Source organism: Rhinoraja longicauda, chromosome 17, assembly GCF_053455715.1.
Source record: "Rhinoraja longicauda isolate Sanriku21f chromosome 17, sRhiLon1.1, whole genome shotgun sequence".
Lineage (NCBI taxonomy): Eukaryota > Metazoa > Chordata > Chondrichthyes > Rajiformes > Arhynchobatidae > Rhinoraja > Rhinoraja longicauda.
Window position 1 is genome coordinate 14,493,609 of NC_135969.1, and position 16,720 is coordinate 14,510,328.

Consider the following 16,720-nt stretch of genomic DNA (forward strand, 5'->3'; position numbering starts at 1 on the left):
TAAACCAACATGTGCCAGTTTTTTTTTCTACACTTTCTGTATAGATTAGGTTATTGGGCACAGGGATGACAGAGAGAACGTAATACAATACAATACAATATATCTTTATTGTCATTGTACAGGGGTACAACGAGATTGGGAACGCGCCTCTCATACGATGCAATAATTTAATTAATTTAAACAACAACAACCCAACGAAACAAATTGTAACAGTTTTAAGACAGAATAAAGTGCAAGTAGATCTGTGCTGGATCACTGTGCGATGTGACCATCCGGCTCAGCAGGACCGATTCATAGCAGCTATGGCCCTGGGGATGAAGCTGTTCCTGAGTCTGGAGGTACGGGCATAGAAGGCCTTGTATCGATGGAAGGAGTTCGAACACACTGTTGCAGGGGTGTGAGGAGTCTTTGTGAATGCTGGTGGCTTTTCTGAGGCATCGTGTGTTGTAGATGCCCTCCAAGTCTGGTAGCTGTGGGAAAGTGTAGGGTTATTCACTTTGGGAAGAGCCGAAAGGAAGAATATTCAATATTCTTTACAGAGAGAGATTGCAGGATGGTATTGCACAGCGGAATGTAGTCAGGATACACTTTGGCGTAAAACTAATTAAGAAGGCATTAGAATGGTGATATTTATCCCCAATGGAGATGAAGTGCACGTGTACTTTGAAATGGATTCAATAAACGAGATATATAGATGGGTGTCAGGTTTCTGATTTTATTTAATGGGGATGGTAATCTTATCACATCCATCTTCAAACACAAAGCGGTGCCATGCATCATTTCTGACGTTAAACGAGTGAACAGTGGCTGCGAATGTTGATGTCAGTACCGTACTGCTGAGCATTTATTTCCGAGACCAGAGCCCACGCCATGGTCATGCCTTCTTCTAAGGGTAATGATGACAGAAGTAAGGAGAGATAAACTGCCTACAGAAGTGAGCTGGAAACCGTGTGTAAAGAGCAAATGAGTAAATATTTGGGTTCGTAGCGAGACTGGACAAATGATCCAGCAATTCCTCGTGTTCCTTTGGCGGAGAAAGTGGTCCTCACGGACGATTGACCTTGATAAATAAATAAACGCTGCTCTCCTTCACACTGAGGAGATTAATTCCAGGTCATCATTGCCTCCTCGTGAACGATCCACATCTGATCTAGGACAGCACCTCATATGGGTATGAACATCGTCTCCTCTAACTTCAGATAACCCTTGCTTTCCCTCTCTAGCCCCTCCCCCTTCCCAGTTCTCCCACCAGTCTTCCTGTCTCCGACTACATTCCATCTCAGTCCCGCCCACTCCCCTGACATCAGTCTGAAGAAGGGTCTCGACCCGAAACGTCACCCTTTCCTTCTCTCCCGCGATGCTGCCTGACCCGCTGAGTTACTCCAGCATTTTGTGTCTACCGCTGATCTAGGGATGTCCACCTCACTGTGACTGACCAGGACACCTCTTCTGACTGCATTCTCTGCTTTGGTAGCTGGATCACTGATAGTTTTCGACCTTCTCCAGTGATTCCACATGGACAAGTATTATCTGCATAGAAAAGGAATGCATAGAAGTAAAATATTCTTTATAACCCTGCATCTATTTTATCTGTAATACATCAATGCACCAGAACAAAAGTTTGAAGTCGATATCATGTTTCAAGGTTCAGACTTTTAACCGTAAGGCTTTGATGATCTGATGGTCTGTCCCTTCAAATAAATTGGATTATCCCTTGGACACAGAATGCCGGAGTAACTCAGTGGGTTAGGCAGCATGTCTGGAGTATGTGAACAGGTGACATTTTGGATCGGAACCCTTCTTCAGTCCGAGGAAGGGTCCAGACCTGAAACGTCACCTATCCATATTCTTCAGGGATGCTGCCAGACCCCTCTAACATTTTATGTATTTCTTGGGTAAACCAGCATCTGCAGTTCCTTGTTTCTACATTTCTGGACTATCCCTCGGCTTGGTTCCCAAGTAGACAAGTAGCTTAACAACTAAACACGTCTTGTTTCGTTGTATATGAAGAGGCATTTTTCATTCAGGTGGTGGTTGTCAATGTCAACTTGAGAATGTCAAAATATATTGCAGGAATTGTCAGGAGTGGGAGATGACCTTCTATAGATAGACGTGAGTGGTTTAGAAACATAGAAGCATAGGTGCAAGAGTAGGCCATTCGGCCCTTTGAACCAGCACCGCCATTCAATATGATATGGCTGATCATCATCCAAAACCAGTACCCCGCTGCTTTTAACCCCATATCGCTTGATTCCTTTAGCCCCAAGTGCTAAATCTAACTAGACATCTAACTTTAGGAAGACATCTGATTCTGAAGTAACCAGGGACAGACAGTAAAAGATGTTTCCACTAGCAGGAGAGTCTAGGACCAGAGGCCATAGCCTCCGAATAAATGGACATACCTTTAGAAAGATGAGGAGCAATATCTTTAGTCAGAGGATGGTGAATCTGTGGAATTCATTGCCACAGACGGCTGTGGAGGCCAAGTTAATGGGTATTTTTAAGGCGGAGATTGACAGATTCTTGATTAGCAAGGGCGTCAAGGGTTGTGGGAGAAGGCAGGAGAATGGGGTTGAGAGGGAAAGATAGATCAGCCATGATTGAATGGTGAAGTAGACTTGATGGGTCGAATGGCCTAATTTTGCTCCTAGACAATAGACAATAGACAATAGGTGCAGGAGTAGGCCATTCGGCCCTTCGAGCCAGCACCACCATTCAATGTGATCAGACATTTTTGGCCACTTGTGTCAACATTTCCTCTTGTAGCTCAGTATTAAATTGTGCACAGTAATGCCCATGTGAAGCACCTTGCCGGTATTTTATTACGACAAAAGGACAGTAAAAATTACAGTGCAATCTCAGGCATGAACGGGACACTATAAAGATTGCACACAAAGCTAGTGACCAACAAAAACATTTTTTCGATTTGATTGGTTACTGGGTCAACAAGAGTATCAGAAGCAGCCTACAAGATTTTTTTATATTCTTCCACAGGCCTCATTTATACTTTTCATACTTTACTAGAACATATGAACATGAAAAGTATGAATGAGGCCTGTGGAAGAATATAAAAAATTCTTGTAGGCTGCATCTGATACTCTTGTTGAACCAGCTTTAACCAATCAAATCGAAAAAATGTTTTTGTTGGACACTAGCTTTGTGTGCAATCTTTATTGAGTCCCATTCATGCCTGACATTGCACTGCAGTAACAATTTTTACTGTCCTTTTGTTGTAATAAAATATCGGCAAGATGTTTCACATGGGCATTACTGCGCACAATTTAATACTGAGCTACAAGAGGAAACGATGACACAAATGGCCAAAAATGTCTGATCACAGCGTTGGTTTAATTCTTGAGAGAGAGAGAGAGAGAGAGAGAGAGATGTTTAGAGAGGGAATTCTAGATTGCAGAGCCCAGGCAAGTGGAGCACCATTCCAGCTGGACAGCTGTGTAGTTGGATGGCTTTATCCAAGGATCTCCTTACTGGGACACTGTTTGTTCAATCCAGGAATGTTCTGGCCTGATGCATTTGGAAGTTATTACATTATTTACAAAGAATGTTTCTCCAGTGAGATATCAGGTCGCTGGGGTTCTGAAAATTTAGTAAGTTTAGTTGCTGGTTGGTTTTACTTTGATGATAAACAAGAAGGGAGCTGACATAATATTGAATGCGTAAATGTGTATATATACATATATATATATATATATATATATGTATATATATATATACGCACGCACACAACTCAAACACCAACAGGCAAACTGACACGCACTCCAACGGGCCCATCAGCACACCAACACACCAACACACCAACACATGCACATGTTCACATGCACCAACACACGCACTCACACCAATGCACACAAGCGCACACAAATATAAAAGTGCATGCATTGCTGGTGCCAAAGTTGAGATGATTAAAAGCTTCAAATTCTTCGGAATAAATATCGACCACAATTTGCCCCGGAACGGCCACATCGAAGCTATGGCCAAGGGCGCACACCAATGCCTCCTCTTCCTCAGGAGGCCTAGGGAGTTCAGCACGTGCCCAACAACCCTCACCAACTTCTACAATAATAATAAAATAAACACATACCAATGCACACACTCATGCACACAGCGACATGCTTGCTCGCCAACACATGCTCATTAACACACGCACACGCACACTGACACGCCTGCTCACCGACCCAAACTTGTAAACACACGCACACACACCGACAAGCCTGCTCACCAACACACACTTGTAAACACACAGGCACACACTGACACGCCTGCTCACCAACCCAAACTTGTAAACACACATGCACACACACCGGCATGCCTGCTCACCAACACACGCTTGTAAACACACAGGCACACACACCGACATGCCTGCTCACTAACACACGCTTGTAAACACACAGGCACACACACCGACATGCCTGTTCACTAACACACGCTTGTAAACACACAGGCACACACACCGACACGCCTGCTCACTAACACACGCTTGTAAACACACAGGCACACACACCGACACGCCTGCTCACCAACACACACTTGTAAACACACAGGCACACACACCGACATGCATGCTCACCAACACACGCTCGGCAGCACTCACACAGTCCAGGGTTAGTGCCAATGATGCTTTTTGGTTGGCACGTCTTAATGGGCTGAAGAATCTGTTTCTGTTTGGTAGTCTTGTACTTCCTTAGACTGACGTCCAACCCTCTGTTTTGCCCACTGATGAAATTCTTGCTTTTGTCCACGCAAAATTACAAGCATATGGAGGTTTGGAAATGTTGTGAAGTGTGTGGTAAACCTGTTGTCTTGTGTTTCTATAAACCATTAAAACATGTTTATTCTTTCTGCTTCATCTATTTGGTTTAGTACTTTGTACTAATCACTTAATCTAGTGGAGGCTAAGGGTGAACAGCAATAAATATTTCCCACTGTAATTTGGAGCAGACGTTCCATACTTAGGGCCCTTAAGTCATGCCAACCACCAAGCATCGATTGGCACTAATCCTAAAAACTAAGCCCAGTTTTGTTCGACCCACATTCCACTAACACACCCAGATCCTACCACACAACCACACACCAGGGACCACAGGCAATTAGCAGTGGCTAATCGGCCCATGATTCGTGCATCTTTGGAATGTGCGATGAAACTGGAGTCTTCGGAGGAGACTAACACAGTCAAGAAAGAATGTGTCGGAAGGAACTGCAGATGCTGGTTTAAACCGAAGATAGACACAATACGCTGGAGTAACTCAGCGGGACAGGCAGCATCTCTGGAGAGAAGGAATGGATGATGTTTTGTGTCGAGACCCTTCTTCTGACTGAAAATCACAGGAAAGGGAAACGAGAAATATAGACGATGATGTAGAGAGATTTAGAACAACGAATGAGATGCTGCCTGTCCCGCTGAGTTACTCCAGGTTCTTCAGTCAAGAAAGAACACGCATACTCCACTCAAGACCGCACCCTGAGTCAGGATCGAACCCAGGTCACCAGAGTTGAGCTGTGTGAGTCAGCAACTCTACCAGCTGCATCACCTGCATCAATCATCCACTTCAGACAATAGGAACTAATCCCATTTTTCTTAAGGGGGAAAAAGCGAGGAATAATGCAAGAATAAAAGCATTTAAGTGTGCGGAATCAATTCTCTGAAATCTATTGCATCTTTACACAGGCAGCACAGTGGTAGCACTGCCATCTCAGCACCCGAGACCTGGGTTCGATCCTAACCTCGGGTACTGTTTGTGTGGAGATTGTTCGTTCTCCCTGTGATCGCTTGGGTTTCCACCCAGGGGCTCCGTTTCCCCCCCCCCCCCCCACGTGCCACAGACGTGTGTCTTTGTAGGTTAATTGGCCTCTGTAAAATTGTGTGTAAGGAGTGGCTGAGAGAGTGGGATAACTCAGAACTAGTGTGAATGGGTGATCAATGGTCGGCATGGGCTCGGTGAGTTTAAGGGCCTGATTCCATGCTGTATCTCTTTAAAAAAAAAAATCTTTCAAAGTCCACTCCCCAACCTCACACCTACGCAACAGTGCCAAGGACTGCTTGCCCATGGAAACTGGAGTCACGTACACAGCAAGAAGCGCGTATTATTTATAGAGTGAGAGGTTGCAAAACTGAGGCACAAGGGGGATCTGGCCATCCGAGTGCATGAACCAATGAAGGTTGTTGTGTCAGGCCGGTAAGGGTGAGACTGCATGGAGAGGCATATCTCTGGGGGATACATGAGAGAATTACTGCAATGGAACGACAATGGTTCCGTGGTGCTTTTATTGTCACATGTGCAAACGCACAGTGAGATTATTTTTCATGCATTTAGTCCAGTATAGTGTTCCCATATCCAAGCACATCCTCGATTAGCAGTGTACAGAAATAGTCAGCAGAGCCCACATACAAGAGTGCGGCATGGTGGTGCAGCAGTAGAGTTGGTGCCTTACAGCGCCAGAGACCCGGGTTCTCTGCTGACTATGGGTGCTGTCTGTACGGGGTTTGTACGTTCTCTCTGTGACCGCATGGGTGCTCCGTTTCCTTTCCACGCTCCAAAGTCGTACAGGTTTGTAAGTTAATTGGCTTTGGTAAAATTGTAAATTGTCTCTAGTGTGTGGGATAGTGTTAATGTAAGGGATCATCGCTGGCCAGCATGGACTTGGTGGGGTGAAGGGCCTGTTTCCACGCTGTACCTCTATAGTGTGAAGATAGCTGATTGAAGTGATGGTGAGTTGGGTGGAAAGGCGTGATGGTGAAGGGGGAAATCGAGCAGAACATAATTGGCTTTAATATATAAAATGCTTTGGTAGTTGTTAATGGAAAGCTGGCAAGCGTGTGCTGGAATTGGTAATGAAGAGATGTTTGTGAACTTCTCCAGGTGCATGGTGTTTGATCCCATGATTCCAAGATGGCTGCGCAGCCGTGCGGCTGCGGCTCGCTGGCAGTCTGTTTGTCCTTTTTATTTTTTGTCTATGTGTTAGTGTTAGATGTGTGTAGTAATTTATTTTTAGCTGTGTATATGTGGGGGGGGGGGGGGGACATTTTTTATTTTTTATTTTTTAAATCCCTTCCTCGAGGCGTGGCTCGGCCGCGGGGCCTTCCAGCGCCCGGCGCGGCTCGGCCGCGGGGCCTTCCAGCGCCCGGCGCGGCTCGGCCGCGGGGCCTTCCAGCGCCCGGCGCGGCTCGGCCGCGTGACTTTTCATTGTCGGCGCGGCTCGGCCGCGGGACTTTCCGTCGCCCAGCGCGGCTCGGCCGTGGGACTTTTCATCGCCCGGTACGGCTCGGCCGTGGGGCCTTCCATCTCCTTGCGGGGGCTGCGCGAGTCGGTCAACTTGGCAGAAGTCGAACTATCTGTCCGTGGGAGAAGCATGGCGGAAGAGAGAAGAATTTTTTTTGCCTTTCATCACAGTGAAGGGGTGTCTGGAGGAGTCACTGTGATGGATGTTTGTGTTAAAATTGTGTGTCTTGTGTCTTTTACTCTGTATTGTTGTGGCTGCGTGGCAAATGATTTTCGTTCAATTCATTTTGAATGACAATAAAGGTCATTCAATTCATTAATTCATTGGGTGTTGCAAACTCATGCTCAGCTGAGAGTGTTTTCACCCAGAGGGCGTTGTTGAATCAGGAGGGTGGTGGAGATACAAGGAACTGCTGGAGGAACTCAGTGGGTCAGGCAACCTCTGTGGGCAGCTGATGTTTTGGGCTGGGACCCTTCCTCCGACTCGCTAGTGATCTTTTTGAATTTTGAGTTTAGTTTATGGTCACGCGTACTGAGGTACAGTGAAAAGCTTATGTTGTGCGCTAGCTAACCAGTCAGCGGATCACAATCGAGCCGTCCACAGTGTACAAATAAAATGAATGGAGCGGTTGTAATGCGTGATTGCAGATCCACTTCTGTGATTAGCACAAAGAGTCGCCTGGCTTGGGTGCCATCTTGGATGAAGGTTCGGTGTAATGATGGGACCCCACTTCAGACTGAAGGGTCCGGACCCAAAATGTTGCCTGTCCGTTTCCTCCTCAGGTGCTGCCTGACCCTCTGATTTCGTTTAGTTCAGAGATATAGTGTGGAAACAGGCCTCTGGGCCCACTGAATCCGCAATGACCAACGATCACCCATACACTAATTCTGTGTTATCGCAGTTTCACAGGCTACACACCAGGGTTAATTTGTAGAATCAAACTGCAAACCTGTAAGTCTTAGGCGCCCAGAGAAAACCCATGCAGTCACAGAGGGAACGTGTAACCTCTGTACGGTCAACACCCGTAGTCAGGATCGAACCCGAATCTTGGGGGCTGTAAGGCAGCAACTCTACCGTTGCACTACTGTGCTGCCTAGAGTTTCTGCGATGTATGCCTTTGGCTATGTAGATAGTGAGCAGGATGTCAGGCTTTTCAGTGTAGTGTCATGGGACCTGTTGTAGGACCATGTGAACAAAACGTCACTGATAGAGACATATTGGTTTAATATCTCACTCAAAAGTTTGTGAAGTCAGTACTCTTTTTCCCTCAGTATGTTGCAGGAGGGCCAGCCAGGATTATTGTGCTCAAGTCTCTGGTGTAGGATGTGGTCAGATTCACTAACATCGATGGTTTTTAAAACGGACTTTTGTAGAAATGTACTTACTTGCTGTTCCATTTTAGTCAGAAGTATTTCACTGTTCTATCCAGTGTCTGAAGGCATCTGTGTATCCCAGGCCGGTGAGGCTAGTTTAGTGTAAAGATACAGCGTGGAAACAGGCCCTTCGACCTTTTGAGTCTATGCCGACCATTGATCACCTTGTTATCCCACTTTCTCATCCTGCACATTAGGGACAATTTACAGTTAATCTACCAATTAATCTACAAACCTTTATGACACATTCATAAGTTGTAGGAGCAGAATTAGGCCATTCGGCCCGTCAAGTCTACTCCGCCATTCAATCATGGCTGATTTATCTTTCCCTCTCAACCCCATTCTCCTACCTTCTACCCATAACCCCTGACACCCAGTCTTTGGAATGTGGGAGGAGACAGAAGCACCTGGAGAAAACCCACGGGGTCACAGGGAGACCTTGCATGCTCCACACAGCCAGCACCCGAGGTCAGAATCGAACCTGGGTCTCTGGTGGCAGCTGTGAGGCAGAGGCTGAACCTGCTGCGCAACTGTGCCGCCCCTAATTGCAGCCAATACCATGGCCGTAACGAGGTCTACTAACTCAGCTCGTACTGTGGGTTGAATCCAGCATCCATCTGACCTCCGTGTCTCACTGCAGTGTTTGAAGCACTAGCACGCTGGCTGCATACATTTACTCTGCATTGCAGAGCCACACAAACAATATCAACTGGCCTGGTGGTGTACGTACCGATCTAGTGGCATCGGGGGTGATGTTCGGGGTAATCTGAAACATGGACTAATGATCCAGAAAATAGGAATTCAAATCCCACTTACTCGTCGCTCATCTCCCAGTGATTTTAATTTTTTATTGTTTTTAGAGAAATCAAAAATCATCCTTTAGTATAGTTTACAGATACAGAGTGGGGACAGGCCCATCGGGTCACCGAATCTGCACCGATCAGCAACCACCTCGTACACTAGCACGATCCTACACAGGAGGGACAACTTAAAGTTTTTACCAAAACCAATTAACGTACGAACCCGTACGTCTATGGAATGTGGGAGGAAACCAGAGAGGATGTACAAACTCCCTACAGACAGCGCCCGTAGTCAGGATCCAACCAGTGTCACTGGCGCTGTAAGGCAGCAACTCTACCGCTGTGCCACCGTGCCTCCTCCTATTCGGAATTTTGGTGCACAATGGAGTTTTGAGGGTTATTAGGAAAAGTTGGGGATGTGGAGCTGAGGCTAAGATCACGTGAATCACATGGACGTAAAGAGGGAGTGGGTGGGTTGGTAGTTTGTGAAGCTGCAGTAAGTGAGAATGTCATTGATCCGGTTCATATCCGGTGCATGTGACAAGTAAATACTCTTGATAGTTGTGCTTCACAAAAGGCTTTCCAGTCCTCTGTGTTTGTGCCAGGATTGTGTCTTTTTATCCTTCTCAGTGCATCAGCCAAGTTTCTTTCAACTAATGCCAGTGATACTGAAGAAATAATTAGACAGCTGTTAGAGCCGCTGCCTCACAATGCTGGAGACACGGGTTCGATCCGGAACCTTCTGTGTGGAGTTTGCACGTTCCCCCTGTGACCGCGCGGGTTTCCTCTGTATGCTCCCGTTTCCTCCCACATCCCAAAGATGTGCAGGTTTGTTGGCTAAATGGCCTCGGTAAAATTGCTTCTAATTTGTCGGGAGTGGATGAGAAACTAGGATAACAGAGAACTAGTGTGAACAGGTGATTGATGGTCAGCATGGACTTGGTGGGCAGAGCGGCCGGTTTCAATGCTGTATCTCTAATTGAAACTAAACCTCATTGCTTACAACGTGACACCAATTTTTGAAAATGTAGCCTGAAAATCACTGCGCATTGCCTTTTCTTCCTTCAAAATCTTCCGCTCCCGAGATCTATCTTTCTGCTGCCCCTCAATGAATTTTAATTCCCTCATGATTAGTGGGATTAATATGGGAGTGGTTTAAATGGACGGTTGATGGCTGATGTGGACTTTAGACTCTTGACTTTAAAGATAGACCGGGTCCGCACTGACCAGCAACACACTGGCACTACCCTACACACTAGGGACAATTTCCAATTTTACCAAAGCTAATTCACCTACAAATCTGTAGTTCTTTGGAGTGTGGGAGGAAACGGAGCACCCGGAGAAAACCCACCCGGACAAACTCTGTACAGACAGCACCCATAGTCAGGATCGAAACTGGGTCCCTGGCGTTGTGAAACAGCAACTCTACCGCTGCACCACTGTCCCGCCCCGTCATGCCGGGCTATCGGTTTTGATTCTATGCTGGATCTCTCTGCGACTCATTGTGAAGCATTGGCTTTCCTCCTCCTGCCCTTCGGCCCACATTGAAGTATCCTCTCCCTGTTCCCAGCAGTACAAGATCTGAAGTTGCTCCTTCTTTTCCTTCCAGGATGGGGGCGACTGTGTGAACAAACCGACCAGGATCTGGCATGCTTTTATCCGCTTGGATCGATTTGATGGTGAACTCGATGATACCATGTTGACGTCCATCTATGTAACCCTGATTGAAAATTCCACTGTCGCTCATCTTGGAACATCAGACGGGAGGATTTTACAGGTAAAAGCTGTTTAGCAGACACACAACTCTTTGTTAGTGTTTGTTACTGGTTGAGGCATCAAGCAGACTGAAAGGATATCATTGTGCACAAATCCATGCGAGGAATAGAATTAGGAGCAGAATTAGGCCAATCGGCCCATCAAGTCTACTCCGTCATTCAGTCATGGCTGGTCTTTCTTTCCCTCGCAATCCCATTCTCCTGCCTTCTCCCCACAACCCCTGACACCCTTACTAATCAAGAACCTGTTAATCTCCGCTTTAAAAATATCCACCCGTCAGTGGTAATGAATTCCCCAAATTCACCACCCTCTGACTAAAGATATCCCTTATCTCCTGAAATGCTACTGAAATGCAAGTCTTTAATAAAACACTTGAGTTTTGTGGTTATTTTTGTCGAGCTAGCCAACTAATTCAATTAATTTTAGCACTTGATGTTGTGGGATCTCACCCTCTGATTTCTAGTCCCACAGCGTAACAGTACCCATATTATTACTGAGATGATGTGGAAAGTTTTGACATTGTGAGGAGATGATGGCTTGGGGGCAAGGCCTGTATAGAAGATTGCGATGAGACTTTGAGATAGTGCCCTCAGTGTGGAAGATTTATTTTTGTTTTGCTTGGAGTACAATCAGTTCCAAACACAGGACACTCTTGCTTGTTGCTATCCTTTTCTCTGATCTGCAGTTAAACCGTACACACACAAAGGCATAGAGATATTTCGTTATGTTTACTTTAGTTTAGTTTAGAGATACAGCTGTACGATTCCATGATTATAGATCTCCCCTTAGCTATTCTGTGAAAACTATTTAACAAAGGAAATCAGCACCTTCTGCTGCAGTTGTATTTCCAAGGCGAGCTTTTTAAATTTGTGTGTGTGCGTCTGTGTGTGTGTGTGCGCGTGTATGTGTGCGCGCGTATGTGTGTGTGTGCCAGCGTATGAGTGTGTGTGTGTGTGCGTATGTGTGTGCGCACGCGTATGTGTGTGTGTGCGCGGGTATGTGTGTGTGTGTGTGCGCGGGTATGTGTGTGTGTGCGCGGGTATGTGTGTGTGTGCACGGGTATGTGTGTGTGTGTGTGCGCGGGTATGTGTGTGTGTGCGCGGGTATGTGTGTGTGTGTGCGCGGGTATGTGTGTGTGTGTGCGCGCGTATGTGTGTGTGTGCGCGGGTATGTGTGTGTGTGCGCGGGTATGTGTGTGTGTGCGCGGGTATGTGTGTGTGTGCGCGGGTATGTGTGTGTGTGCGCGTGTATGTGTGTGTGAGTAATTCAGCCCCTTGGTGATCTGATCTGCCTGTATTGAATATTTACCACTGTAACAACATTAAACATACCACTTGGAAGGTATTAGCTAGGAGAGGTGACAAAGGTGGATTGTTTACCCTGGAGCATCAGAGCTAAGGGGAGATCTATAATCATGGACTCTTACAGGATGGAAACAGGCCCTTCGGCCCTACTTCCCCGCACCAACCAAGATGTCCTATCTACACTATTCCCACCTGCCTGCATGTGGCCTATATCCCTCTAAACCTTTCCGATCCATGTACCTGACCAAGTGTCTTTTAAATGTTGTGATAGCACCAGCCTCAATTACCTCCTCTGCCAGTTCATTCCATTTATCTACCATTCACTGTGTGGAAAAGTTTCCCCTGAATGGGGAACTGTGTGGGCAATGGACAACTTTCCTATGAAATCTTTCTCCTCTCACTGTAAACCTATGTCCCCTGGCTCTTGATTCCCCTACACTGGGTAAGGGACTCTGTGCATTTAACCTATCTATTCCCCTCATGATCTTATACCCCTCTATGACATCACCCCTCATCCTCCAGTGCTCCAAGGAATAAAGTCCTAGCCTGCCCGACCACTCCTTATAGCTCAGACACTAGAGTTCTGACAACATCCTCGTAAATTATCTCTGCACTCGTTCCAGCTTAACAATAGCAGGGTAATCAAAACCGAACACAGTGCTCCAAATGCATTGTACAACTGTAACATAACACCCCAACGTCTATACTCATCAAGCTTTGCCCTCACTCCTGTAGAGCCCTCTACATATAAACTTATGGAAGTTTATAAAATTATGAGAGGCCTAGAAAGGGTAGACGGTGGATCCATTATCCCAGGGTAGTATAAGAACATAACTGCAGATGCTGGTACAAATCGAAGGTATTTATTCACAAAATGCTGGAGTAACTCAGCAGGTCAGGCAGCATCTCAGGAGAGAAGGAATGGGCGACGTTTCGGGTCGAGACTTCTTCAGACTCATTATCCCAGGGTGGAATCGTCGAATACTGGAGAGCATTGCTTTAAGCCGAGAGGGAGTAAAAGAGCTGCTCGCGGTTTATTTTTAGAGTGTGTTAGTTGCTTGGAACATGCTGCCAAGGGTGGTGGTGGAAACAGTTATGATAGTGATGTTTGAGAAGCTGTTAGGTAGGCATCTGAATATGCAGGGAATGGTGGGAATATGGATCATGGGCAGGCAGTAGAGATTAGTTCAATTTGGCGTCATGTTCGATTCAACATCATAGGCCGGAAGGCCCGTTCTGGTGCTGTACTGGTCTGTCAAAGAATTTCAGTGGAACGAGAGGCACAGCATGGACTGAGTTCTTATGGAGTTGAGCAGTTTATGCGATCTACTGATCCTCAAAGCAGATTCTTGAGATAGAGTCACTCCTCATTGGTACTATAATGACATTTAAAAGCCAGCCGGATATGTACATGGATAGGACAGGTTTAGAGGGGTATGGGCCAAACGCAGACCAGATCTTCAGACTAGGTCTGGTCTTGCTCTGAATTCTCCCATGGCTCCACATTCTCATCAATTTTGGCGGCACAGTGATGCAGCTGGTAGAGCTGCCACCTCACAGTGTCAGTGTCCCGGATTCGACCCTAACCCCGGGTGCTGTCAGTATGGAGTTTGAACGTTCTCTCTGTGACCGCGTGGGCTTCGTCCTGGTGCTCTGGTTTCCTCCCACATCTCAAAGGATGGGTGGGTTTGTAGGTTAATTGGCCTCTGTGATATTGCTCCGATAATGTGTGGAGAGTGGCTGCAAAATTGAGATAACATAGAACTAGTGGGAACGGGAGATCGACGGTCAGCAGGTACTCGATGGGCTGAAGGGCCTGTTTCCATGCTGTATCTCTAAACCAAACTAAACACCATCCGTATTTTAGCATTCACCTTCTCTTTAGGACCAATTTACATTCGTCAATAAACTTACTAACTCACTTGTCTGGACTTGTGGGAGAACACTCAGTGGCTGGAGGAATCCCATGTGTTTGTAGGGTGTACTCCGTCAGACAGCAGGGGAGGTCAGGATGGTACGTGGATTGCCAGGGCTGTGAGGCAGCAGCTGTGCCATTGTGCCATCCCCAAAGAGCTGTGTCGACTGATTCACTGAGTATTTGTAAGCGGAGACGGATTCATGGATTAGGGAGTTATGGGTAACAGTGAGCAAAGTGGAGGCCAAAGCAGATCGGTTGTCACCTTGTTGAATGACAGAGCAAGTTCAATGGGCCGTGTGACTTACTCTTCCCATTTTTTATGATCCAGTGATGCGTGGGCACTTAAGTCACACCTAAGGCAACACAGTGGTGCAGCGGTAGAGTTGCTGCCTTACAGCGCTAGAGACCCGGGTTCGATCCTGACTATTGGTGTTGCCTGAAAATGGAGTTTGTACGTTCTCCCTGTGAACACATGGGGTTTCTCCGGGTGCTCCGGTTTCCTCCCACACTCCAAAGATTTACAGGCTTGTAGGTTAATTGGCTTTGGTAAAATTGTAAATTGTCCCTAGTGTGTAGAAGAGCGCTGGTGTACGCTGGTGGACACGGACTTGGTAGACCAAAGGGCCTGTTTCCACGCTGTATCTCTAAAGTCTAAAAGACTACACGTCAATGGCTGTTCTATTCTGGTGCTGTGGTTTTGCATCTGTTCACAATTGGAATCAATTAATGGAGCAGTGTTGCCAAAAAAAACTGGTCTGAGGGAATGTGGTTTTTGTACACTGGAGATTATTTTCCTGAAACCTATTGGATTTTTGGTCAAGTAACTATGAAAGAGACGTATTAAAATATAGGGCATGCGGTCCAAGCTTAACTTTGAAGAAGGAAAGTGACTGATATTCACAACACGAAGCAAAACATTTTGCACCCAATTGGTTAGATTATTTTTCTGTATGTGAATTAGGAGAACAGAGAGGTGATTATGGTCTGGTCAGCCTGCTTCATTGCAAATAGGTTTTCTTTTCGAAAAGGTTGATCTTTGCCAGAACACTACCTGTTTGGAGATTCTACTACAATGCCTTTCCTACTGTGCAAAGATTGGTTGAGGTACCTTTTTCTTTTGGAAATCAGTAACTGGAAAACAATGGAATTATTTTGACTTCTGGTCGTCTGATATGGGCAGCACAGTGGCACAGCACTAGAACGTCTGCTTCTGCAATGTCAGAGACACAGATTCCATCCTGACCTCGGGTGCTGTTTGAGTAGAATTTGTACATTCTCCCTCTGACCGCGTGGGTTTCCTCCAGGCGCTCTGCTTTCCTCCCACATCCCAAAGACGGGCAAGTTTTGTAGGTTGATTTCCCCCCCCCCCCCCCCCCCCGTGCGTAGGGAGTGGATGTGAAAGTGGGATAACGTAGAACTAGTGGAATGGGGGAATCGATGGTCAGCATGGACTCGGTGGGCCGAAGGGCCTGTTTCCTCGCTGTGTCTTTCAACCAATTCAATCAAACGAGGAATTGAAGGGTTTGCTCTCTATTTACTGCCATTTGAACAACATATCCAATGTCATTCGGTGCTATTTTGAGACGTTGGTGTGCACTGCAGAATGAAAGTCCATTAATATGTGTCCCTGTTGGAAAAGAACTGGAAAATTTCAGCGGAACCAATGAAGCGGCCGCAGGGCTGGTGTAGGTGGTTAACCGTGAGCTGCTGGGCATGGCGATAAGTAATTGGAGATGGGCTTGGCAGAGTAAAGATTCAACCTGTTTAACTGACTGGCAGCGTAGGACAACGATGCGGGCAATTGCAAAACAAGATAAGGGGACCGCGGGAGGGTGCAGATGCTGTTAGGCTTGGAGGTCAGGCGTAAAGAGTGTAAACACCAACTGGAGGTTAGTTCATGGGAAACCAAGGTGAAAGGGATTCAAACAATGACGGGAAGCAAGCTGAGTCCCCCGGGCCGACTTGCTTCCACGTTTCTATTCAAACGTTTGGCTTGTCCACTTGTCCCTTTGGGATGGCTGTAAGCACGGATGTGGCACGTCATGTAAGTGTTTCCTGTCTGCGGGATAGGAATTCTCTTGGGAAGCACCAGGCAAGGATTTGATGGGCCGGTCAGTTTGGTCCTGTTGGATTGAATGAACAGGTGAAGACTTTATGTGTAAGAAGGAGCTGCAGATGCCGAGCCTGCCATAGTTTCACTGAACACCTCCATTCAGTCCGCCCAGGCCTACGTGATCTTCCAATTGACTAAACACTTTAACTCCCCCTCCCATTCTCTTACTGACCTTTCTGTCCTGGGCCCCCTCCATTGTC

At 46.5% G+C, this 16,720-nt stretch overlaps 1 protein-coding gene across 1 annotated transcript in view; it reads left to right on the forward strand.

Moving 5' to 3' along the window:
• The window catches only part of mst1rb (macrophage stimulating 1 receptor b), an 89,428-nt gene that overhangs the window by 17,942 nt on the left and 54,766 nt on the right, over positions 1-16,720 (forward strand). The window contains exon 2 of the mRNA XM_078414684.1: positions 11,019-11,186. Coding sequence (XP_078270810.1) covers positions 11,019-11,186 — 168 coding nt within the window. The remainder of the gene's footprint in view (positions 1-11,018; positions 11,187-16,720) is intronic.